This window comes from Diabrotica virgifera, chromosome 2 (genome assembly GCF_917563875.1).
Source record: "Diabrotica virgifera virgifera chromosome 2, PGI_DIABVI_V3a".
Lineage (NCBI taxonomy): Eukaryota > Metazoa > Arthropoda > Insecta > Coleoptera > Chrysomelidae > Diabrotica > Diabrotica virgifera.
In genome coordinates, this window is record NC_065444.1 from 122762103 (window position 1) to 122789643 (window position 27541).

The window sequence follows — 27541 nt, forward strand, 5'->3', positions numbered from 1 at the left end:
TGTATGGAGAAATGCAATTAGGGAAGCCGACCCCACAAAGGGATACGGCAAAATGAATGATGATGATGATGATGATTTTAGTATGAGCAGAGCAATCTTCTTCTTAGGATGCCGTCTTCTTTCGAAGGTTGGCGATCATAATGACCATTTTTATTATGGCTCCAGCTGCTCTAAAAAGCTAAGCAGTAGACGAGCAATACGCAGCCAAGACATTCGTTGCCATCCAACGCTACGCTTTCGTATAATCTTTCCCTGCATGGTATTCTGCAGTACCTTGTAATTTGTTTGTTCACGTGATCACGTGGCTTATTGTAGTTTTCGTATCTTTATTTCATTATTCAGTTCTGTTTCTGTTAAAAGAGCAATAAATAATAATAAATAAGAAGAGAAAATCGATATCAAGAGAATAACACCATTAATTGGAATAAATATAAAATATGCAATTTTTCTCGATTTTCATGTGAAAGAGATTTTTTTTCGTGACAATTCTCATTTGTTTCTTTCCCTATGATGGTTTCCGTTTCCAAAATTTTAGTGGTATTATTTCTTTATTCACTCGAATTAGGTGTTCGTATCATTTCATGTTAGGAACGCTGTCAAATATCTGGATATCCACATAGATAATCACCTAAATTGGGAAAGCATACATGATCCCCACGACTACAACTGGGCATGCTTTACAAGAAAGTATGCTTGTTTATGAATCGAAGATCAAAATTAAGTATCCAGAACAAGCTTTTTATCTATAAGCTAATACTATAAATGGTCTGGATGGACGGTATTCAAATCTGGGGAACTATCAGTAATACAAATATACAAAGACTACAAACATTACAATCTAAAGTCTTTCGTGATGTCTGCAATGCCTCATGGTATTTGTCAAACTATATTATTCATCATGACCTGAATGTTGACACAGTTAAAGAAGTAACCGTCACTCAGTGTACAAACTACTACAAGACTCTATCATCTTATCCAAATCCACTGCCAACGATCTACTGCCCCACTTGATCTCCACTGCTTAGAAGACTAAAAAGATTGGGTCCTCTATTAGGTCTTCTAGATCTCTCCACTGGTAGGAACTAGATAGAAGTGACTTATTTGTATAGAAGTCAGTAATGAAAACTAAATATAGATAAAGGGTGCTCACAACTGGGTGTAGCTCCCACTGTAAAAATTTTTTTTACATCTTTTAAACATATTGTTTATTGTTACATTGATCACAGATTTCAATAAATAAAGGAAGTTTGTGCCATGGTTGGGAATCCATTTTTTTGGAGTTCAGATCTCCACGCATCTAAATACGTAGCCCCTCGTGTATTTAGGAGTTGACTACACATTGACTACACGTTGACTTCATTTCTGTTTTTTGTAATTCAAATATTTAAAAACATTGGCACCCTTTTCTTTTGTTGCAAGAGTTGTTCTCTTCCCTGTTTCCTTCTTGTAGTTTTGTATCTATTATTTCTTGGGTTTCTCTCCTCTAAAAGCGAGAGAGAGAGAAAGAGAGATTTCGTCATTGTGTCTATTAAGGCCCGCTTTATATGTATTTTTTAGCACCTTTACCACTAGATTTTTTTTCTTTTCAAATTTTTTACTGCAATTCTTCATTTTTTTTCAGTAATATGTACCTACATCCGCCTTGCTTGTAATTTTATGCATTTCAATAAAGTTAACTTTCTGGTATTTTTAAAATATTAAATATCTTACTTATAAACACCAAAATAAATAATTAATATAGTGAATTATTTTCTTATAAACATGTAAACAATTTATTTTTATTGTATCCTCTTAGACAATACTTTTTATTATTATTTATTTATAAGAAGAGCCTTGCTTTATTATCTGAAATGTGTCATCAATTCGATTAATTTAAACAGGGTGTTTCATTAAAAATTTCCATATAGTAACTGGAAAAATCTAGCACAAAATACGAAGATTTGACCTAAAACACTTAAATAAAATGTAGTTCCTTACTGAGTTACAGGGTGCGTTATCTAAAAATTTTAAAACCATTTTTGCTCAGCATTTTAAAACTATTCGACGTATCCTTTTCATACTTGGCAGAAAGTGCGACTACTATACACCCTACTAAATTATGATAATCAAACGTTTCTAGCTACTACCAGAGGCGTATGACAAGGGATAATGAATGGTTGACCATTCTCAAATTCTACGCCACTGGAGGAATTACTATTTTAGTGCCATTTTAAGATTCTCCAATACTTTCTACGTAAATAATATACTCTACATTGGTAACGATAAAGTCATTAGTTTTCGAGATATTTGAAGTTAAATATGAAACGGCACAGTTATTTTGATTAACTTATAATAATATGATTTATATGATTAAAATTTAAAAATTATTTCTTCCCAGTACTTTAAAACTTGACGTACTAAGTACGTCGGTCTTGACGGTCCAGTTAGCTGGGGCTCAGTCGATCGACAAGTTTAGTGGATTTGCGATTTGCGGTCGCTGGTTCGAGCCTCAGCTAGGTCATGAAATTTATAAAAGGCCAACGCCGTAGTATAAAACTCAATAGAGTCTACGGCTTGGTCTGGAATAAACTGGCGTCTGATCGGCCTATGGAGGAGCGGTACGGGAAGGGATAAGGGCTTCCGGCTTGGTGATACTCCTCCATAGATCCCTACCGAAGGGCGTTGACGCCTAAGAACGGTGTATACATACATACTTTAAAACTATTTGGCGTATCCTTATCATACTTGGCAGAAAGTGTAGGTGCTGTACACCCTGCTAAATTAAGATAAATAAGCGTTTCTAGCTACTACCAGAGGCGTACGACAGGGGATAGTGGCTGGCTGACCCTTCCCAAATTCTACGCCAGTGACGAAATTGCTATTTTAGTGTAATTTTTTGATTTTCCAATACTTTTTATGTAAATAATATACTCTTCAGTCGTAACGATAAAATGATTATTTTTCGAGATATTTGAAATTAAAAATGAAGCGACACAATACATTAATCAAAATAACCGTGTCGTTTCATTTTTAACTTCAAAGATCCCGAAAACTAATGACTTTATAGTTACGAATGAAGAGTATATTATTTTCATAGAAAGTATTGGAGAATCCAAAAATTGAACTAAAATAGCAATTGCGCCAGTGGCGTATAATTTGGAAAGGGTCAACCATACGCCAGTATATAAAAAAGAAAAAGTGTTTTTTTTTTAATTCAAACATTACCATGCCGAATCATTTAGATAGGTAACCATTACATATTTAAATATATCGTTTAGTTTCAAATTTCAAATAGCTTGATATAAGTAATAAGTTTCGGTTATTAACCAATCAATTTAATAAAACTGTCTTTTAAATACTTACGAGATTGAGATTTCGGTAAAACTTTAAAGCAGAAGATTGAATGTAAATTTTTTTGTTCGCAGTATCCAGAAAGAGCTACACAAGCTGCAAAAAACGTCAAATGCCAAATGAACAGCAAAACAGTGGCAGCACCTAAAGTAAAAACATATATAAATATATACGATAATAATATTTTAAAATACAGTGTTACGCATTGGAGCGAGAATGTCCAATTATTCGTTTGTCGTAAGAGATGCGAAAAAAAAAAAATATTCAGGTAAAAGTACTTAGATATTTTGATATCTCATTCGAATATTAACAAATTTAACAAATTAAGGATCAGTCTATTAGAGTCTAGATTATTACCTACGTATTTTTTTTAGAAAAATTATTTTTGATTGAATATTTTCACGGCCCACCTAATAAAATTTCATGAAATTTTTGTTACACGAATAACTCTCATTTTAAAGCAGTTATGTCTAGGAAATGCTTAAGAAATAAAAAAGTACCATAAAATAATAAAATAGCATTTCATTACAATACCTACTAAAATACCATGCTACTAAAATACCGTGGTATTCCATTTTTATGAAAACTCATAAAAACTCATTGCGAGTTTTGACCAACCCTTTATATTAAAATTAAACATTTCACTGTATTAATAATTTTAAACAATTATTAGACTACTTATATTAAAAATCATTTGAACATAAATAGATTTTTTTATGTCAAATCACTAAATTTCTAAAGGGTGTTAATATTGCTACGAAATTAATATAAAACGAAATTATCTTTTACTCATATAACATTACAAATCCTTATATTTTATGAAAGATGACATCGAGTAGAATCCAAAAATGTAAAAATAGGTATAATAGGATGTTCTATTAAAAAAACATAAGTTATTGTCATCCTGTCAATACGGGTGGCCCTGTATATTTGGAAATATTTTTAAATTATGGTCCTATCTATGCCACAACTAAATTTTTTTCGTCTTACGACAAACGAGTAATTGGACTTCCTAGCACTAATGTCCCACCCTGTATATGTTACTGTAGGTAATGTAGGTATCGAAAAAATTTACCTGAGTATATACAGAATATTGTGACTGATGGGAAAGGACTGAAAATACCAATCCAAAAACTAAAGAAATCAGTCACAGAAGTAATTGTTATCGATACAGCAGCTTCGCTCAACATCTCTGCCATTCTGACTGGTACCGGTGATTTAATAGATGTTCTTCTCCAGGCAGCTAACATAACGAAGGTATCATCAATGCCGATTCCTATAAAATATAAACAAATTATACAAAACAACCCTATAACTTTATATCATTAGTACATTCTAGTTTCAATTAGAATAAAAAAAAACACTTTTTTCTTCTTTTATGGCCTTTGGGAACTGCGCCCATTTAGCCAGCAACACTTCTTAAAATCAACGACTGTCCATACACCAAGACCATTACGAATCCAATCGAACAATCAAGGGTAGGAAAGGGAAAAAAAACTTTTCGCACCCAGGTCGTTCAGGGTGACTAACCACAGACTAAGTAGGGATACGGGGTATTATTAACGGGGGTATAGACTTAACATAATCTAGAAGAATCCTAAAGATCGACGGTTTGTTCAAAGCTAGCAAGTTCATCAGATTATATGGGGGATAAACGTTTTCTTGCAATAGCTGCATATTCAATAGATTTCTTTGTGTCACATATTTGTCACATGCAAAAAATATATGATCCAAGTCACTTATTGTATTGCAATTCTCGCACAAATCTGACTGTATTACATTGATTTTATATAGATGTGCGGGATAACAGGCATGGCCAAATTTTAGTCGAGAGATAGTAACAATATCGTGTCTTGAAAAATCTAAATTTTTATGCCGAAAATTCCGACAGATTATTGGTTTCCAGTGAAGTTTCCAGTTATCATGTAGTCTGGTTTCACTTATGTAAAAAATACTTATTTGCTAATATAACCATATATAGTTCCGATATAACGAAGCACATTAGCTATTTCCCTATCTATAGGGTAGAAGGAGTGGTGAAAGAAGACGCATCTCCTGGTTAAACAATTTGAGAGCTTGGTTTAACTGCACTTCTGATGATCTCTTTAGAGCAGCGTTATCGACAGTGCGAATTACCATGATGGTTGCCGACCTTCTTAAAGGAGATGACACAAGAAGAAGAAGAAGAAGAAGAAGAAGAAGAAGACGAAGAAGAAGAAGAAGAAGATTGAACCAAACATTTGTCTATGCCAATTTAATATACCAGGGATTAACAGATCAAGATCAGAACACCTTTTTAAATTAGTGACCAAGCACAACGATGAATCATCACCATAACCGTTCAAGAAAGACACGCATTCTCTGAACCTAACCTCCTCAGCGGAGGAAAAATTCCGGGATACTGATTGGAGCCATTTACGGCAACTACAGCACTTATGTTTATGGAGAGATTCAGGAACTTTCGGTTTGATGAGCATAGAGAATGATACGGGAATGATACATTTGTGATAAATATAATAAAAAACGGGATAACTCATACATCTTTAAATTTTAGGAGCTTTACAAATGGCCCATAGTTAGGCCGATGCCACATTATGCGTTTTGAACGGATGCGGTGAAAACGCACCCGTTTCCAACGCAACCGGACCAACCTGTCACACTATGCGTTTAGTCTGGTGCAGGTAGTAAGCGCGTACCGATGACTCAAAACGCATCCGCTTCCAACGCAACCGGACCGATCTGTCACACTATGCGTTTTCACCGGATGCGTCGGAAACGCATCCGGTCAAAACGCATAATGTGGCATCGGCCTTAGATAGCGACAAAATGTAATCAATACAGAAAACAATCATTAATCTACCGTCTATGGGATAAACTTTAACGGCCATCATATTCTGTGTGGATATGATGATGATGACGACAATGGCGAAAAACATCTGGAATGGGCTGAGTACACTATTTCTGAAGCTTCAAATATAAATACACTTTCTTGTCCAGATGGCGTAAACAATATAACCCTGATTATTGCTGGATTTCAAGCAACACTCTTTCTGGCACTGACAGCCAGAATCGTCCCGTTGTAATTGAAGTAGGAACACAGATATCCATCCTTAAATCAACATCAAGACCACTCTAGATGCAACCATATACCATATTGAATAAATCGAAATCCACTGTATCTTGAGCATCTTGATTTCTTCCACTTTAACCAGAAGGCATGGGGATTTCTACGCAGGCTGTACTTACGTCTGACTAGCAACACTATTGATCCGAGAATAATTATTCTCTGATGAGTATAAATTATCTTAAGGGGGTGGGCGCAAAATTTTGGTCCAATGCTATTTAAATGCATTAATTTTTTTAGAATCGTGAGAAAACTGATAAGTATTTTTGAGACATTTAAACGCAGAATGAAAGATTACATTGTTACCGAGAGCCGAAAATCTCTGAAAATTTCTATAATGCTTATTTTAATAAGTTACAGGGGTGAGAAAAAAGAGAAATGAAAGTAACTTATAAGAAAATTCACGAAGATATAATAGATATGCTTTATCTTCGAAAATTGGGTGGAACACAAAACAAGATCATCTGATGAATGAAAAATAAAAAAACCTAAAGTAATCCAAATGATACTAATGAATAAGGCTATGGAATAGATTAATGATTAATGCAATCTCCTGCCACAGAGTAAGAGAGCAAATAAGTGAAACATGGGTTAGAAACATCGAAAGTTTAAAACTTAACACATAGGTAAGGATACAAACATATTAAACAAAAGTAGATTCTATTAAAATAGGTACTATAGAAAATGAAAGTTGTTACACATTTGTTTGAAGTTAAGTTTGTATATAATATTTCCAGCTTTTTATGTTACTTAAGTAACATAAAAAATTTAACCCATAAATAATATTGGTGTAAATCTATGATTTTATGGCTTGGTTAGTCAATGATTTATTCTCATAAACTTGTTACGCATATGGTAACATGAAATCATTGACTTGATTTTGATATATTTATCTGTAGTTAACGTTTTTATCTTCACAAGAATATCTTATTCATTTTCATTCATTCATCTAATGTCTAATCTTTTATATTTTTACAGTTAGAGTAGTCACCATCAATTATATGATGAACACTAGTAGTTTATTACTACTAATTTACATTACAAGTAACGCTTTTTATATTCCATTGATGCGTAAGATTTGATGTTAAATAGTTGGTTCTCAACATAATTTACACGTAATATTTTATGATATTAATATCTACCTTCTTCTTCGAGTGCCATATGCAAAGCTGCATATGGGCGATTTAATATCCAATTCTTTTTTATGGACCGTAAGTTGACCAGAACACAATGTTTGGCCTGTCCGAATATAGTAACGGTATCAGGTATTCCACACACCAGTCCCTTATATTTCTTAACCAGGAATTTTTGTTTATACCAGGTCCGCGTCTTCCTTCAATGTTTCCTTGCAATATTAGTTTTGGTTTTGAGTATCGGGTTTCCCTCAATACATATCCAGGTAAAATATTTTACGATGTTTTACTTATTAAACAATTAATTGCCTTCGCCAAACTCCTCAAAATTTCATTTTAAGTGGTTAACACAATATGCCACACATAAAATTCTGTGAACATATGTTCTGTTGCTTAATGGTAAATGCCTACAAAGAATATTCTTAGTTTTAAAAAATGTTTTAAGTACAAAAGAGGCCAATCAGCTCTTTTACTTCTTCATTACAATCCCATTTCTCACTTATAGCGTTTCAAGCTGTTCACTTGAGTCGTTAACATTGTTCAAAATTCCTTGAAGGTGTTTTATATTGTTAGCTATTATCGTAGTATTCATCTGGGTATCAAATATTATCTATTGAAACGCCATTTTGTTCTTGACACCTTGTGTCTTATTTCCTTAAGCTGGTTGACATTATTTCGCAACTTAAATCTTGAACAAAATAAGAGATACTATATATACATCCTTAAGATTTGCTGACGGCCACATAGTGATCGCATCGCACAAGACGAAGATGACCTCAGTTTTATGATGAGGAAACTGGAACAGGAATGGGATGGAAATAAACCTAAAGAAAACTGAAAACCTCACAACGGAGAATACAGAAATAAAACAGCTGGAAATAGATGAAGGTAAACAAATCAAAGGAACAGACAAGTACAAGTATTTCATCATCATCATCAATGGTGCTATAGCCCTATTAAAGAGCCTCGACCTTCCCAAGTACAAGTATTTAGGTTTCGTAATATCAAACAAAGGAAAAACGGAAGCAGATATAAAAAATAGATTGGAACAAACAAGAGACTGCATACTGATGCCTGCAACCATAGACCTATTATTGCCTTACTACCGGTACTCTCCAAAATTATCGAGAGACTCATTCAAACTCGACTTATGTCCTTTATCGTTGATAACCAGGGCCGGCGATAAGGGGCCTGCAAGGGATGCACTGCAGGCGGGCGCCCCTGTTTGGGGGGCGCCAAAATGACCTTTTTTCTGTCGGTGCTATACAAATTACTAATTTAAAAGACACCGAAGGGCGCCTATGCTTCTTTTGCAGGCGGGCGCCTTATACCCTAGCGCCGGTACTGTTGATAACAACATTTTTATCACAAAATCAGTTCGGCTTTTTAACAAATAATTGTACCACTTATGCAATGTTTTCTGTACTACATGAGGTTTACCAAGCACTAAACAATAATCTTTATACTGCCACTGTTTTCTGCGACTATGCCAAAGCTTTTGATTGTGTAAATCACGACATCTTGATTACAAAACTAAATTTCTATGGAATTCGAGGTATTTCTTTAAATTGGTTCCAATCCTACTTAAATGATAGGAAACACCTAGTTAGAGCAAATGATACTGACTCTAGTCTCAAATACATTGTATGTGGAGTACCACAAGGTTCAGTATTGGGTCCTCTTCTGTTCCTTATCTTTATAAATGACATCACTAATGTAAAAATCGATGGGAAAATTTTTCTTTTTGCTGATGATACCAGTATCACTTGGAGCAACTCAACTATTGCATCTCTTCATGAAACTATAACTTCGGATCTACTGACGATAAAGACCTGGTCTGACTCTAATTTACTCTCTTTTAACGTAAATAAAACAGTCGCAATATCCTATAAAGGAGCTCTTCAATATCTGCCTCTTAATAACAGCCAGATCAGTACGGTTGATTCTGTAAAATTTCTTGGTATTTTTTTAGACAGCAACCTCAAATGGTCCCTTCATATCGATTCGTTAAGTAAGAAACTCGCCTCAGCTTGCTATGCAATAAGATCTGTCTCAAGGGAACTCAATTTAGCATCTTCTAAAATAACATATTTTTCGTTGTTCGAGTCTCATCTTCGATATGGTCTTCCTTTTTGGGATTCTAGTACAGCTGCTCAATTTGATGTTATTTTTGAATTGCAAAAAAGAGCAATAAGATATATGCTTGGCCTCAGAAGATCTACACATTGCAGAAGTTACTTCAGAGATCACGGATTTTAACACTTCCATCTTTATATATTCTAGAAACGGTTTGTTTAATTCGTAAACACCTTCATGTCTTTCCAGCAAGGCCCAATCATCTTTACTTTACCAGAAATTCAATCTTTGACATTTATTTACCGATTCCATCCACTGAGTTAGTAAAGAAATCTATATTATATTCCGCAAAGAAATTGTACAACCATCTCCCGTTACAACTTAAATCTGCAACATCTTTCCCAAAGTTCCGTAAAATGACAAAAGCCTATCTATCTAAAAGACCATAGTATTCAATAGAAGAATTTCTTAATGAATAACTAAAAAAATTGGGTTTCATACGCAGTAGCATAAACTTGTCAGTTCCTTATGTATTTTTATTTTATTTGTTGTAAGTATGTTCAATTTGCAATTTATATAAATTTTGCAATAAATTGTTTTTGTCTTGGCTTTTATATCTTATATTATACTGTACATTTATTGACGATTTATCTAATTTTAGTAAATTGTAGTTGTTATTTGTTATTGATATTATGTTTTCTTTTGACTGTATGTAAGCTTTGTCCATAAAATTGTAAAAATTTTCAGTGACAATAAAGCATATTTCTATTCCATTCTATTCTATACGAAAATTGAACCCGTCATTGTGCGATAAGAACATCAGCATAAAAATAAAAAGAAGAATATATAATACCATGACAAGAAGTATACTCACTTAAGGGTGTGAAAATTGGATAATAAATAAGAAAATTAAATATAAAATAAGAGCAACACAGGTATAATTCCTAAGGAGAAGCTGCAGAGTAACAAGAAGAGATGGATAAATAACATAGAGATTAAGAAAAGAATGGGAATGTACTGAGATATAATAGACTACATCGAACAGAATAGATTAACCTGGTACGGACATGTCAGAAGATCAGGCCAAAATCGTTGGATAAAAATCTACAGGATAGGGACTGGCAAGACAGAAAGAACTGGAGAGAACGGTTAAGTGAAGGAATAGAGCGAAAACTATGGAAATCCTTAGGCCGCTATTATATTAGGCAACTGGTGACGCCACCAAGTTGCTCCACCAGTGACTCATGACGTCACGGGGCATTTAAGTAAATGAGACCTATTAGACTACGGCAACTGGTTGCGCCACCAGAAATTGTTGTCGATCTGGTGGCCGAACCACCGGGTAACCGGGTCTGGTGGCGCCACCAAGCCGGGGCATTATGTTATATGGACCCTATTAGACTGAGCAACTGGTGTCGGCCACCACTAGTTCATTTGTATTGTAATCGAGTGCTTCGTATTTCTTTTCTATTAACTTCTATATTTTCTATTAACAAGCGTATATTTTTCTAAAACCTTTTTTGTTGCTTTATAAAAATATGCTATATTAAAAAGTTATACTCGCAGATTTAGCCGTTAATTGTTTATTCATTGTTTAAACAATAAAAGCTCTTTTTATATTTTAGAAATATGGGTGAATTCATCACTTTACCTTGATCAAAAATGTTTCTATTTTGTTTTTAATTATGCTGAATCCGAATGTGACGTTATTTGGAAAATTTAAAAAAATTGAGCTTTTATATATAGGTACAGTATGTCTGCGTAACTTGGAACCATATGGGAAACTTTTTCTTATCAATTTTACGAAAAAAAAATATTCTTTATAAAATGCTCTGCATAGTCTATGTTATACGAGGTATGTCAAAAAAATTGTATGTAAAGTATCTTTAAATTTCACAACATCGAAAATTGTTATTATGAAAAGTTGTTAAGAATTTAAAAAAACTATGTTTTGGGACTCATTAATTTTATTACATCATTCTAATTGAAAAAAAAATGCATTTTTTTTAAATTACGGATACCCAACATCATTTTATTACAAATATCTATAAGTATTTTATTATTAATTTTACGAAAAACGTTATTTTTTACAAAAAGCTTTATATGGTCTAAAATCTAAGATGCAATCATAATATATAAACTTTTATCAATTCTATACGAGGTATGTTAAAAAATATGAATTTCGTCCAAGAGTAAAGTACCTTTACAGTTCGCAATATTTCAATTAGAAGAATGTAATTGCATATTCAAACATAGCTTTTAATCCCGAACAACTTTTTATAAAACATTTTTCGATATTGTTTAATATAAGGATACTTTACTCTTGAGCGAAATTCATCTTTTTTGACATACCTCGTATAAAATTCACAAAATTTTAATCTGATGGTTGCATCTTATGTTTTATACTATTAAGAGTATTTTATGAAGAATAACTTTTTTTCGTAAAATTGATAACAAACAAGTTTCCAATTGCATTTGATTATTTTTCCAATTCCAATTCATTTTATTATTTTTGCTGGTGGCTATTCTCGGTCACCAGTTGCCCGTGCTCACAATTTGGTGGGCCCACTAGTTGCGCCACTAGTTGCGCCACCAGTTACCTAGACTAATAGAGCCCTTAGATATACTAAATATATTAAATAATATATATCAAATACATCCCTCTCGAACACCCCTTGGTATTTCGAAAGTTTCAGTTAAAAGATTAATGCAGATTTCTGCTGACTGGCTCCAACAGTTATTTTATTAGTTTATCATTCCTGTCGTCAATACCGATTTTCGGTAATATCTCTAAAAGTGACTCATGCCCTATATTATCAAAGGCTTTTTGATAGTAAGTGAAGCATATAAACACATCAAGCCTTTCGTAAGAGAACTTTTGTACTAGTAACTTACAGAAAATAGTAATTATCTATAGTAGCAAGCCCTTTGGTAAATCCAAACTGTGTGTATCCCCAATCATATTTTCGCATTTCTTTGTATATCCTCGAATCTATTACCCTCGGAAATGACTATAGTTTTTACAAACTTTGAGAGTTTGTTTATTTGGTATGGCGACAAAAGTTGATTTGATTTTGAACCAATTCAATAGAATTTGTAGTTCATATAATTATTTAAATTTGTTCATTAAAAAGGTTCTCCGCCTAATTCTTCCAAGGTACCTTATGGCCAATATTGGCCGGCGACGTATTTTCCCAGTGCTGGTAAAGCTGTTTTTCTTTATGCAATCTTTAATTCAAAAATTAATAACCATTTTCAATTTCGTTGCAAAACCAAAAAAACAGCCGCAGCATATTCTAGTCCAATCAGAGAGTGCAGCAAGCACCTCTACCGATTTTGAAACTCTCATCAGGAGGCACATATGCTGCTCTCACTGATCCAACCAAAACAAACCCCGGCGTGCAGTTACGGATTGCAACGAACGAAACGGCATAGATGCCCTAGCGGCAACTGCTATCAAAAGACTAAGTTTTCAATCTAATGTTTTGCTGATGTTGCTAATGTAAGTGTTTGCTGTTGTTCTGAAGCTATTTTCTTGTGGCATTTTTATAATCAAGTACATTCAAATGTTTGCTGTATTGGACTAGAATATGGTGCGGCTGTATTGTCGTTTTGCAACGAAATTGAAAATGGTTATTCATTTTTGATTTACATGTTCACTCTGATTGGAGTACGAAGAGAACCATTCTCGTTGGAACTTTACCGCGCTGAGCAGATGGGACGTGAATTATAAATTGTAAAATTCCCTCATCTTCCTCGGGAGAAGCCTCGGAGGTGTAACCAGAGAAGGTTCCCATTGTTTTCAGTCATGGTCAGATGTAGAGTAACATTGTGTTGTTTTATATGCCATTAGATTGAAAACTTAGTCTTTTGATAACAGTTGCCGCTAGGGCATCTATGCCGTTTCGTCCGTTGCAATCTGCGACTGCACGCCGGGGTTTGTTTTGGTTGGATCAGAGAGTGCAGCATATGTGCCTCCTGATGAGAGACTAATAAGTTTCGAAACCGGTAGAGGTGATTGCTGCACTCTCTGATTGGACTAGAATATGGTGCGGCTGTATTTTCGTTTTGCAACGAAATTGAAAATGGTTTTTAATTTTTGATTTACATGTTTACTCTGATTGGAGTACGAAGGGAACCATTCTCGTTGGAACTTTACCGCGCTGAGCAGATGGGACGTGAATTATAAATTGTAAAATTCCCTCATCTTCCTCGGGAGAAGCCTCGGAGGTGTAACCAGAGAAGGTTCCCATTGTTTTCAGTCATGGTCAGATGTAGAGTAACATTGTGTTGTTTTATATGCCATTAGATTGAAAACTTAGTCTTTTGATAACAGTTGCCGCTAGGGCATCTATGCCGTTTCGTCCGTTGCAATCTGCGACTGCACGCCGGGGTTTGTTTTGGTTGGATCAGAGAGTGCAGCATATGTGCCTCCTGATGAGAGACTAATAAGTTTCGAAACCGGTAGAGGTGATTGCTGCACTCTCTGAATGGACTAGAATATGGTGCGGCTGTATTTTCGTTTTGCAACGAAATTGAAAATGGTTTTTAATTTTTGATTTACATGTTTACTCTGATTGGAGTACGAAGGGAACCATTCTCGTTGGAACTTTACCGCACTGAGCAGATGGGACGCGAGTTATAAATTGTAAAATTCACTTATCTTCCTTAGTCTTAGCATCCGTTATGGCTTGCAAATTGTAGAAGCCTCGGAGGTGTAACCAGAGAAGGTTCCCATTGTTTTCAGTCTGGTGGGATGTAGAGTAACATTACGTTGTTTTTTTGCCATTAGATTGAAAACTTAGTCTTTCAATCTTTTAATTGTTTTACTTTTTATGAAAGTTACTGAATCGTGCAGTTGGTGATTTTCTGCTTCGTGGCATTGTGCAAGAGTCCATTTCCCTTTATCTTTATTAATGATGTTTTATAGTCATCCTGTTCAGTGTCCAATCAGGGAATTATAGTTTGAGCCTATTGTACAAACAATAATTCTTAAAACATATTGATAGAAATATTTTTAAATAATAGTTACTTACCTATCATTAAAAATGGTGCTGCTAAATTTAAACCTATGAAGTCAACTCCAGCATACATACATACTCCAAAAGCACATAATGTTGCCATAGCTGCACTCAAGTTTCCCAAAAGTCCTAGGTATGGTTTAGATCGGACCCAGTCGCACATCATACATGTAACTGGAAACAAAAGAAAAGTGTTAATTCTTCAGTCATATGTAAATATAGAATACTAGTAAGCTAGAATATTCAAAACTGCTTATTTAGAATAACCCTATCTTCTTCAAGTGCCACATCCGCGACGAAGGTCGGCAATTATCATAGCTATTCGGACTTTGGACCCGGCTGCTCTGAAAAGTTCATTACATCCGTACCATTCTCTCACGTTGCGCAGCCACGATAGATAGATATTCTACGTCTTCCTATGCTTCTTTTTTTCTTGGATCTTTCCCTGCATAATGAGTTAGAGCAAGTTGTATCGCTCTCCACGTGTAATATGTCCGACATATTCGAATTTTCTGGTTTTGATTGTATTTAGAATTTACAATTCTTTATTCATCTTTCTCAGAACCTCTTTGTTTGTGACGTGTTCTGTCCATGACATTTTCAGAATTCTTCTATATACCCACAACTCAAATTATTCCAGTTTTTTCATTGATGCCGCATTCAAGGTCCAAGCTTCCATTCCGTAAAACAGAGTCGAGAAAACGTAGCACCTAGCCAACCTTACTCTTAGCTCTAGCTTTAGATCTCTTGTGCAGAGCACTTTTCTCATTTTGTTAAAATTTGCTCTAGCCTTTTCTATTCTAATTTTAATCTCCTGAAAGTAATCATTTGTAGAGTTGATCATTGTTCCAAGATATGCATATTGGTCTACTCGTTCGACATTGGTTCCATTTATAAGGAGATTCTCGTTATATCTTTGAGTTTTAGATATTCTCATAAACTTTGTCTTCTTGATGTTCATTGTTAGACCGTATTCTTGGCTATATATCGCTATTCTGTTAACCAGTCTCTGAAGATCTTCAATATTTTCGGCTAAGACGACAGTGTCATCCGCATATCTAATGTTGTTAATGGGAACTCCGTTCACCTTTATTCCAGCTGTTTCACCCTCAAGAGCCTTTTTTAGGATCTCTTCCGAGTAGGCATTAAAGAGAACTGGCGACAATACGCATCCCTGTCTCACTCCACGTCTAATTTCTATTTCCTCTGACAGCTGTTCGTTAACACGTACTTTTGCTCGCTGCTTATAGTATAAATTAGATATGAACCTGAGGTCATTGTAGTCTATCTTCTTTAATTTCAGGACCTTCATTAATTGTTCATGTCGTACTTTATCGAAAGCTTTCTTATAGTCAATAAAACAGAATAACCCTATAGCCCTATATAATAATACCCCTAACAAAAAAGTTACGGATATTGTTAGAAACTATTTAATTATTTTTAGTAATAAATGGAAAATAATTATTTATTTTGAATAAGCTGCTACCAGTGACACTATTTTGTCATGCTCATAACTCATCAACATTAAATTTTTGTACAAAAATGAAGAATTAATAACGACAAAATTGAGGCGCAAAAGCTTTTCTTTTTGGGTTATGCTGTGCGGTAAGTGAAACGTTACCAGATATTTGGACCTATAGTCCGTCTCAGCTTGACTTTACAGTACAAGGAACATAGGAAATGCAGTCCTTATGAGAATTTTAAGCGCGGTGATGTTGATTTTATCAAAAATAATTTGTAATCGAACGTTAGAGAGATTAAATTAAACTGTTTTAGAAAGGCAATCTACAATTTTAGGATTCAAATGCGTAGTAATTATTGGGATAAACCGGAATCGTACCCCCTCCACATTCCCAGTGTTATGGCGGCCGTCGGCTCCTATTGTGCTGGCATTTACATTGTTTTCATATAGAAAAGTTCGTTTTTTCTTTTAATAATTTCGTTTTCTAATGATATCAGTGAAAAAAATCAAATTACTGAAAAAATTTAAATATTTTAAATGTGCTAAAATTGGATTTAACAGTAAAAGTCGCATAAATAACGACTTTTGTTTACTTAATCCAAATGTGGTTGTGGTTAACTGTATATTAGAGAGATTTTGCACCTTTTAAAATAACCGCTGATTTTGGCTCCGCTATGGTTAACTTTATTAAGCATAACGATTACGGCAACGTTAAAAAGCAGAGTTTTTGCCGCCTGTCAAGTAGGTTTTCCGTGTTATCGTCAGAGATATGTAATGGGGCTAGTACACGTTGGGCCAATCAGTTGGGCCAAGGAGTTGGGCCAACGTGTACAGGACCACTTGGCATGAGTTTGCGATTGGCGGTCAGCGCTGGTCTACAAACCGAATCTTGTCGGTATTTGGTGCACAAATCAAAGGATTTTTGGGACTTGCGCGATCTGCCAAACAGCTGTTTGGTTATGAACACTGAACACGTTGTTGTCGTTGAGTTTAAAATATTTGTTTTCTCTTCTCACAATACTGATACTGTTTATAAGTATTAATTTTAAGGTTGTGTTTTAATATGAATACTTTTTTCGGTGTAACAGCACCGTCGTTTGCGCCATTGTTTTTTAATCACTCTTGTTTGGTACACTTTTCTATAAGCATTGAACGCATTGTACAAATTAATTGCGGCAGCTGCTACAATCTCCACATCCATATCCATAATTAGAGTTTGTTTTTTGTTTATCCACTAAGAAAGGTTAATGCAGACTGATAACTCCACCAACGTGTAATCACCATGTATTCACTGTTCTTACTTGGCCCAACTCATTGGCCAACTAGTTGGCCCAACGTGTACTGGAGCCATAAGGAAAATAGATCTGGCTAGTGATATGCTGCTCAATGCATCGGGGTGTAACGCCGATATTAAGTAGGGTGGTCTAGCTATCTTTGTCTGTCGTGCGAGTGTGAGCGTATCTACCAAGAGGTGGGAGTAATGGAACGACAGTTACACACAGGCGGCAGCCATCATATGCTAGAGAGAGAAAGCTAAGCGCCAGTCGAAAGAGATAGATAGACACCGACCCGAACTGTTCCGCGTTACGCTATTTTTCCGAGTTGGCCAAATATATGTGTATAAGATCTTTGGTTATCGTTATGGGTATTTAAACATAACCTCACACCTCACTTCACAACGTTATTGTAATTTTAAGCATATACTTGAACAGTTTTTGATATTTTAATTTATAGGTCATCAAAATTAGAATCTATGTAAATGTAATTTTACTGATTTTTTTACATTCTGGCAACAAAGCAATTTAACCATTACTATAACGATAACGATAAGCACTACTTTAAACCTCCGTAAATTACGGAATCCCTTATGTTTAATAACGATAACAGATCATATATTCGCTACTGTGCAGACGTGTTAATTTATATTCTTTTTAAACGCCTTTGTAATTTATTTTCATTAACTATACTACTGGTATTTTTATTTGATAACTTTAGCGGAGGAATTGCGTTTGGCCTTTATAGTGTAACTTTTGTTGAGAAATCTAAATATTGCACAGGTAACGCTTCATTATAACGTATGGAAAACGGTCAAAAGTACAAAAATTAATCTTAAAAGTACCTGAGAGTATATAAATGTTTATTGTATATAATAATTATCTTCCTTAAGATGAAGTGAACTGTGAATGATATAGTTTTTTTTACAATAAACAGTTTAAACCACATAACCGCATTTGGATTAGGTAAACAAAAGTCGTTATTTATGCGACTTTTGTTGCTGAATTAAATTTTAGCACATTTTAAAATATTAAACATTTTTAGAAAGTTGATTTTTTTCACTGATATCATTAGAAAACCACATTATAACGCTAAGTCCATATGAGAGCGGTTTGCCAACGTGAGCGTCGCGTTTTACCTGAAAAACCCAACGGCCGTGGTTCAAGTTAACATAGAACAAATGCAACCGCTCATCATCGTACATGTGCAACCGCGAGTTTACCAGCGTTTATACTGGTAAATCGCGGCGTAACTGCCTGTATTTGTACGAAGCCTAGCAGAAAAATAAGACATTTTCCATATGTAATATGTAACAATGTAAATTCCAGCACAATAGGACCCGACGGTCGCCATGACACTTTGACAATGTGGAGGGTACGATTCTGGTTTATCCCAATAGTACATCAAATAAATTCAAACGCATATAAATCCTAAAATTGTAGATCGTCTTTCTAAAACAGTTTTAATTTAATCTCTCTAAGGTTCGATTACAAATTCTTTTTGATAAAATGGGCATCACCGCGCTAAAAACTCTCATAAGGACTGCATTGCCTATGTTCCTTATACTGTAAAGTCAAGATGAGACGGAATTATAGTAGTAACCTCAAAAATATTTCAAATTAGTACTTAGAGTTAAATTACAAGAAAATACTTTTTTCTACGACTGTTTAATAACATGCTCATTACTCACTATTTTTGAATAGATAACAATACCCATTACTTTACCCGTGAGTAATGAACTATTATTCACGGGTCATTACTCACGGACAGAAGTTAGGTTGAAGTGGTGCATGCCACTTTTAATATATTAGTCGTATATAAACTGCAAATAAAATTACTTAAAATTGTTTATTTAATACAATAATTTTTGTACTTTATGCAATACATTATATTATAGAACGAACGAGTCAACGCAAATCACGGCTAACAACAGTATACGGAAAATTGTAAGTAAAGGGCAAATTATTTTAGACAATTTTAGGCAATACTTTCATAAGGTGTTTATGAAAGTATTTCTATTGAAATGGGATGTTTGTCTGAAACAGAAAGTAAGATAATGCACGTACAATCTCATAATGCACGTATTTTTATGATGCCTGTTTTCTCAAACAAGCATCATAAAAATACGTGCATTTTTATACAAAATGAAATACCTTTATAAGCACTCTTGTACAATTTATCAAAATAATTGTGTACATCTAGAGTACACTTTTCAATTTTTTGTTTTAGAATCCACGAAAAAAATAATGTACCTATATCTAGACTTTTCTTGTTTTCGTTTTAGAATCTACAACATTTATTAGATAATGAATTTTTGTTTTTGATACTAAAATGTCGTGAATATATAAACAAGATTAACTACTTAGTTGAAATGTGGTACGATACACTTGCCATTGTTAACGGAGATTAAAGTGATAGTTCTACACGCTGAACACTGTTTCCGAAATTGCAAACTAGGACAATTTTTCTACACGAGTTTCAAAATCAACCCAATTTTTCCTTAGTTTTCTCTACTAAAAATATTTTGCACTGTGTGCTATGTAGTTCAGGATACCTTTGCATAATTATTTATTATTAATAAATGCATTTTTTATTCACTTTTTTAAACCATGTTGAAACTATAGCTCATGCTCTTTCATTTGACACCTGTGGAATGGTTCTAACGTCATTTTCTTCTGACTTATGTTATTGCAAAAAAATGCTCTCTGGGATAAACAATTTGAATAAAATTTAAACAATTTAATGAATCGCTTTGAAATTTTTATCACATATTAAGCACCAAAGAACCCTCATTTGACAAAAATTTCAAAGCTGTACACTAATTTTTACAACAGTTATTGAGAAAATATTTTTTTCTACGAGCGTGCAAAAATGTCTACTTTCGCGCACGCATTTTAGTTTAGAAAGTTTCACTTTTCCGCACGCCTGTTACTTTTCCGCACGCGTGTTACTTTTCCGCACGCGTGTTACTTTTCCGCACGCGGTTTTTACTTTTCCGCACGCGTGTTAATTTAGATATGTTAATATGGCCTTAAAGTAATTATAATACATGCAATAAACTAATATTTAGATGTTATTTACTAATTTATTTTAAATATATCTTATTGTGTTCCTGTTTTAATGAAATTAACGCGACAATTCGATGAAATAAAATTATTTTTACATAATATTCGAAAGTCAAATCGGTAGACAATAACAGTCGTTTTGAATCATCGTCATGGAAACCAAGATCGTCCTCGTGCTAACTAATTATATTGAAAGTTTGGTTTTGACAACCTTGTCAAAGAATTAATTTGTGTATGTATTTTCATATTAATTAAATTAATTTTGGTAATTTTTTAAAGACACTTAGAAAAAATATTGTTCCTAACTCTTGCAGAAAGTCTCTTTTCCGCACTCGACTGCTTGCCGAACTCCCGCTTCGCGTCGTTCGGCAAACTGCAGTCGCGTGCGGAAAAGAATGACTTTCTGCACTTGTTAGGAAAATAACTATTTTTGCAATTCCGACCTTTTTTCGCAATAATATTAACAATAAAAATTGAGTATATCAAACTTTGTAATACGTCATTTTAAAGCTTTTTTCTACGAGCGTGAAAAAAGCGTTTTCACTTTTCCACACGCGTGTTACTTTTCGGCACGCGGTTTTTACTTTTCCGCAAGCGTGTTAATTTAGATATGTTAATATGGCCTTAAAGTAATTATAATACATACAATAAACTAATATTTTTAGATATTATTTACTAATTTATTTCAAATATATATTGTTTTCCTGTTTTAATGAAATTAACGCGACAATTCGACGAAATAAAATTTTTTTGACATAATATTCGAAAGTCAAATCGGTAGACAATAACAGTCGTTTTGAATCGTCGTCATGGAAACCAAGATCGTCGTCATGCTAACTAATTATATTGAAAGTTTGGTTTTGACAACCTTGTCAAAGAATTAATTTGTGTATGTATTTTCACTAGTAATACCACTAGAGGTCAAATTATTTCCGGAAATTTTCTAAAAATATTCATAATCAAAAAAAAAATTCCGGATATTAATTTGACTTCGCGTGGTATTCGGTAAGAAAATTCCCACACCAAATTTGCATTTGAAAATCCAAAGCTGCATGAACAGATTAATAGCGCGCCATAGCTTTGTCAGCAATTATTTAGGCTTTCAAATTCGTAATTTCTACTCATTGTAGTTGCATGGGAATACCATTTCAAGATAGAAAATAGTATATTCTTCAATTTTACATAAGTTTTGAGTAACTACAAGTGATAGAAAATGAATAAAAACTAAATTATGTAAACAAATAAAAACCAGTCTGTCAAAAATGTTCTGTTATTGTAAACGTCAAAAAATTTCCACTATAATTCGCTGTTGGGTACCCCACGAGCAAAAAATTTCCGATAAAATACCTCCGTTGCCATGGTGATCTGTCAAAATAACGTATTTTGATTGGTTCAAAATTACAGGTGTGGAATTTTCATATTAATTAAATTAATTGATTAAGATTTGGTAATTTTTTAAAAACTCTTAGAAAAAATATTATTCCTAACTCTTGCAGAAAGTCTCTGTTCCGCACTCGACTGCTTGCCGAACTCCCGCTTCGCGTCGCGTTCGGCAAACTGCAGTCGCGTGCGGAAAAGAATGACTTTCTGCACTTGTTAGGAAAATAACTATTTCCATAATCTCGAAGATATTTTTACTAAAAAAATCATAAGTTTCACTGTTTTCCGTTGATTTGAAATGCCATTATAAATAAAAATGGCCGCCAGATCCTACGCAGGAAATAGTTATAATTTGTTCCTTTAGGTATTACCTGTCGAAAAAACGCTTCAATACTCTGGCTGCTGAAGTGTCACGAACAGGGTATATTTTTGTCTTATTGCCCTGGCCTAATGGATAACAATTATTATTGACTACTTTTATTGCTACTACTGCAATATGTTAAACTTTGATATACACACATCGGAAAAGTCTAGGAATATTTTAAGAAAGAGACGTAATTTATTCTGTAGTTGTTTTGGATAAATAATAATAGAGTTGTAGTGATACCTACTAGTGATTAGTAGATAATTTGCATCCAGTTTTGATTATTGGTACCAATCTAATCTTGCAGCGTAAAATTGGACTGGTACCAGTCGAACCTTGTAGCGTCTAAAGACAAAAAGGTTATGCGATAACATAACCGTTTCCCTACTCAAAAGCGGAAGCCTATGGACGGTACTAGAAATTCGCAATTGATGGAATCGATTTATCTCTGGAAGATAAAGAGGCGTACCAGCTTTCGTTTTTCTAAATAGAAGCCTTCTAGAGGGATTAAAAAAACTAGTTACAAGATGCCTTCTTCAAAGAGCTCTAAATTGGGTTAAATTGTCTTAAAATTATCTGAGGAATCTCCAGTCTTCGTTTGCCAGGAAAGTTTCTGGACACCCAGTATATAATGAAATTTAGTATAAATAATTAAATGAATAAATAAATCATTTTGTTGTTATGTTATGTATTTATGTTATCCATGTATTATAGTTATTAAGATACCAAGGGTATTATAAGGATAATAACGCTTGAGGCCAATGGTGTATAAACCGAGGGCCTTCGGCCCGAGGTATATACGTTGACCGAAAGCGTTATTATTATAATACCCGTGGTGCCTTCAACGTTTAATGTCCGACTAAGTTATTCTTTATATGCAAAAAATTTGAATGAATTTTGAATTAATTAGTTTTCAAATAAGTACACTTATCAAAAATAGTCGTAACGTAATTGTGGTATAATAACCATAGTTTTACTTAGAGTTTTATTTGTCAATTTGACAGTATTTAACTAGTAATTTAAATTTAATAGGCCCTAGGGCGTTATTTTTCAATAACACGCCCTTGGGCGTTATATCGTACTTAATAGACTTCGAAATAATGTCATTATTTGTCAAATAATAGGCCAGTCGGACATTAATATATTAATACAGGGTGTCCCGGAAAATAGTGCGTTCCTTTAAGGTGTGGAGAGAATACACAATTTGGAACAAAAAAGTCCTATACCATTTTTTTCTAAAGTTAACGGTTTCCAAAAAAAAGTTAATATTGTTTTCCATATACCTGTATTTTAATGTTTGGAAATTTTAATAAACTGGCAACATCGTACGCACTACGGCATAATAACATAATAAGAACTCGTTTGTGATTGTGATTAACAGTATTTAAAATAATCCAACCTAATAGTAGGTAATACTTATGTATTTACTATTTGTTTACTAAAATTATTTTCTTTTGAAATGTATTGAAATACCTATTGCATAATTTTAAACGAATTACACATCTTTAAACATAAAAACACATCTTTTAACTAAACTAGTATTATGTATTTAGTAAGGTTTAAATGGGTTGAATGCTGAGTATTGCTGAGGGCTTTAACTGAATTACAAATTTTTAATAGTTTACAGTGGAACTTAAATACACCAGATAATGTCTCAGTAATTTGTTTACTTGTGAACTGAAATAACTAAGTTGTACTTACTTGAAAATAATTAATATACCGAATAGATGTTTCAAGTAACCTTTCACAAACACCATTCATAGGTAATAACATAATAGGTAATACACTCACTATTCGAAAACATTTTCGGCATTGACACTAAACAGGATTCTTTAAAACTATCTGTTTACTATCATCTTCTATCTATTTACATGGGACTGTCTATGCTTAAATTTGCGTACCGCACATAGTTGTCAGATTTAAATTTGGATACCAAAATACATTTTAATTTTTTGGTCAAACGGTTGCATTTAGAAAAAAATGTTATAAGAGTTTTTTGTTCTACATGGTGCCTTCTACCTATACCTTTAAGGAACGCACTATTTTCCGGGACACCCTGTATAATGAGTTTTAGAATTATTTTAAAATAAATTATGTTCAATAAAAACTTTAGATTAAATAAGTACATATAATAATGTATCATACGATAAAGTAACCTGATCTACCCATCATATTATATCCTCATATAACTTGATTTATATTGTAAAGAATTGTCAAAAAACTGTCAAATTAAAAACAGAAATTATAACGATTCTCCCGAAAGATATTAAATTTTAACATTTTTTCAAAGAAAAGAAAGGTTTTCTGTGATTATATTTGTTTCCCATTATCCAACGATAAGAAACGAGTACAGTGGAATCTCGATAAGTCGGATTAATCGGGACCGCGGCCGATCCGGGTTATCGAAAATCAGGGTTAGCCGGAGAATATGGTATAAATTAATAAAATACAGTATACTTACCGAATAAACTCCATTATAATTGCAAAACAGTGTACAGTACTGTTTATTTTTTGGTAAAAAACTCAGTCGAAGTGAAAACATTTTTGTTTTGTCTGATGAAAATCGGTCCGGGTTACCCGGACGTTATCGGGGTTCCACTGTAGTTCCGAAGAGTGTCGCAAGATGTGTGACGTTGAATGATAAGAAAGTAAAATTGTAAATAGTAATTACATATTTTTTTAAGATTCAATAAGTTTAATCAAGTTTGGTATGTACACGGAGGTGTTAGGTATAACCCAAGAGTATATTTAACACAGAAGGGCTTTGATTGAAGCAGTTGCATAGAAAAATCCCTATATTATATTCCGGTATATACATGTATGATTAATTGAGCCCATCAGAATCAAAACTTACTAAATCCTAAATTTTTCGTTCTTCTAAATTCAAACCAAAGTACAAATTTCTGAAGATGTAAGGGGCATGCAGAAAAATCACAAGTTAGTGTGCATTTTATGATATTTATTGATAAATGCTGGGACACTTTTTCGAAAATTTACATTTTTAATGATCTTTTAGCCTCCTGACAAAATTTCAATACATGGATCTAGCAGGTTTTGATTCTATAGGCCTCAATTGTAGGTTTTATTATTTACAGTATTATTTAGAACTAACTTTTCTGGTGTATTTAAAATAATTTTAAATAATTTTCAAATCAAGAAATATTTTTTTTACTTACCCACAGAAAAGATTGCCATAATAGCAAAAGTCGACGTAAAATAAGGCACAACAGATTTTGTATTTTTCTCCAATTCGTGGTCCAATGTTCGTGAAGAAAATCGGGCAATTCGGATATGTTTAAATCTGTTTTCTTTGTCTTGAATTTTTTCGATAAGATCTAAAAAGCCATCTTCCCACGCAGCACCACTAAAAAAGATAAAAATATAAAATTAGTGCAGTTAAGTTTATAGTTAGATTTAAATTTCTACCCATTTTTACTCTCCTACTACACTTTATTTCCTACAAAAAAGTTTGGATTATTTTATATGGAGATGCTTTGTTTATGGATGAAGATAGACACAGTGGATTTTATTGCGCCTACAAAATACACAAGCAAAAGAATTTCAAACATTGGTCTCATGTTTAAACACTTTGTATGAGAAAATGGACTAGATGAACAGAAAACTATAGAAACTAAGAAAAGAAAGATGATCATATTCTCTAGAAACCGCATTGCATATAAACTCAAAAACAACGTATAATGATAAAATTTTACACCAACCAAAAGTATCAATTTTGATATTTTTATGTAGAATCAGTTTTTGGCTAATGAAGATAAACGTAATATTATATCAGTTTTTATCAGAACTTTATCGAACTTTAGAATTTTGTTTCTGGTCTTCATCTGTCAATTGGTGCGCGAAGATAAAACTTATGTCATAGTAAAAAGCGGTTGCTCATTAGAGAAGTATTATCTTCATTACTGGGGGCTATACTGATAAACGATCTATTAACGAAGCTGTTAAAGGAAAATCTTTACTGTCTTGGAGATGCAGATGATCTGGTAATTATGTTCATAGAACGTTTGGTGGAAACAATCTCAGTAGTTCACTCTGATCGAGGTAGGCATACGGGTGAGGACCTATAATGGCCAACTCCCAAAAAAATAGTAGTTGTCAATTTTGCTAAAAAAGGGCACTACAGTGACTATTAGACCTATTTTAATCAGTGCTTAGTTGAATGACGATTCCATTTGTAAGTCAGGCCAAATATAGGCCAAGTACAAGGTAAAATATAGGTAGATGCTTGAGAGAACACAGTGAAAAACTCCATTGAGAATGGCCTCGGATTACCATACGGCATCAACTGCTGCGTTGCAAGTTATCACCTGAGTTCTTCCCATAGAATTACTGGATGAAGAGAAGGCATTAATAACAGGATAAGGCACCACAATTCAGAACAAAACAACACACTACCTGTAATAAGGTCGTGTTTAACTGCATTGCTCCTCTACAAATAACTGTTTCCTTGTGGCATTTTTGCAATTAACTAGTTTTGATGGGAAATAAGCCACAATTTAACTAAAAAATGATTTTATTAACGTTTCGACGTCAAAATCGAACGTCGTTGTCAAAATACAAAATATTAATAAATTAAACAAAAATGTTGTTGCTTAGTAAAAAATTCTTCTAATAATTTAATTTAATATAATCATTTATATAATCTGAATTGCCGATATAAATAAGTCAGATTAAATTAAATTATTAGAAGAATTATTTACTAAGCAACAACATTTTTGTTTAATTTATTAATATTTTGTATTTTGACAACGATGTCCCATTTGAACGTCGAAACGGTAATAAAATCATTTTTTAGTTAAATTTTGGCTTATTTCCCATTTAGGGCCGGTTGTTCGAACGCTAATCAAAAATGGAATCAACTGATCATTATCAAATATTTAATTACAATAAACTTTGATTAGATTGCTGAATTGTCACTAATTAATTAGTTATTTTTCGATTAAATTGTATATTATATTATATTATATTATATTATATTATATTATATTATATTATATTATATTATATTATATTATATTATATTATATTATATTATATTATATTATATTATATTATATTATATTATATTATATTATATTATATTATATTATATTATATTATATTATATTATATTATATTATATTATATTATATTATATTATATTATATTATAACATATTATATTATATTAGTTATTGATTGATTATTTGTTGCATAAACGTCAATTTGATTGACGTTTATGCAACGCATCACAATGAATGATTAGTGTTTTACGTGTATTTGATATCTCGATTTGATTCCCATCAAGAAAATTA

At 33.1% G+C, this 27541-nt stretch overlaps 2 protein-coding genes across 3 annotated transcripts in view; both read right to left on the reverse strand.

Moving 5' to 3' along the window:
- LOC126879610 (cilia- and flagella-associated protein 251-like) overlaps positions 1-27541 on the reverse strand; it is a 140034-nt gene that overhangs the window by 102779 nt on the left and 9714 nt on the right. The window lies entirely within an intron of this gene.
- The window catches only part of LOC114331488 (patched domain-containing protein 3), a 378804-nt gene that overhangs the window by 63054 nt on the left and 288209 nt on the right, over positions 1-27541 (reverse strand). Inside the window, exons 5-8 of the mRNA XM_050642776.1 lie at positions 25407-25594; positions 14700-14858; positions 4406-4606; positions 3343-3474 (exon numbers count right to left, since the gene is read on the reverse strand). Of these exons, the coding sequence (XP_050498733.1) occupies positions 3343-3474; positions 4406-4606; positions 14700-14858; positions 25407-25594 (680 nt within the window). The remainder of the gene's footprint in view (positions 1-3342; positions 3475-4405; positions 4607-14699; positions 14859-25406; positions 25595-27541) is intronic.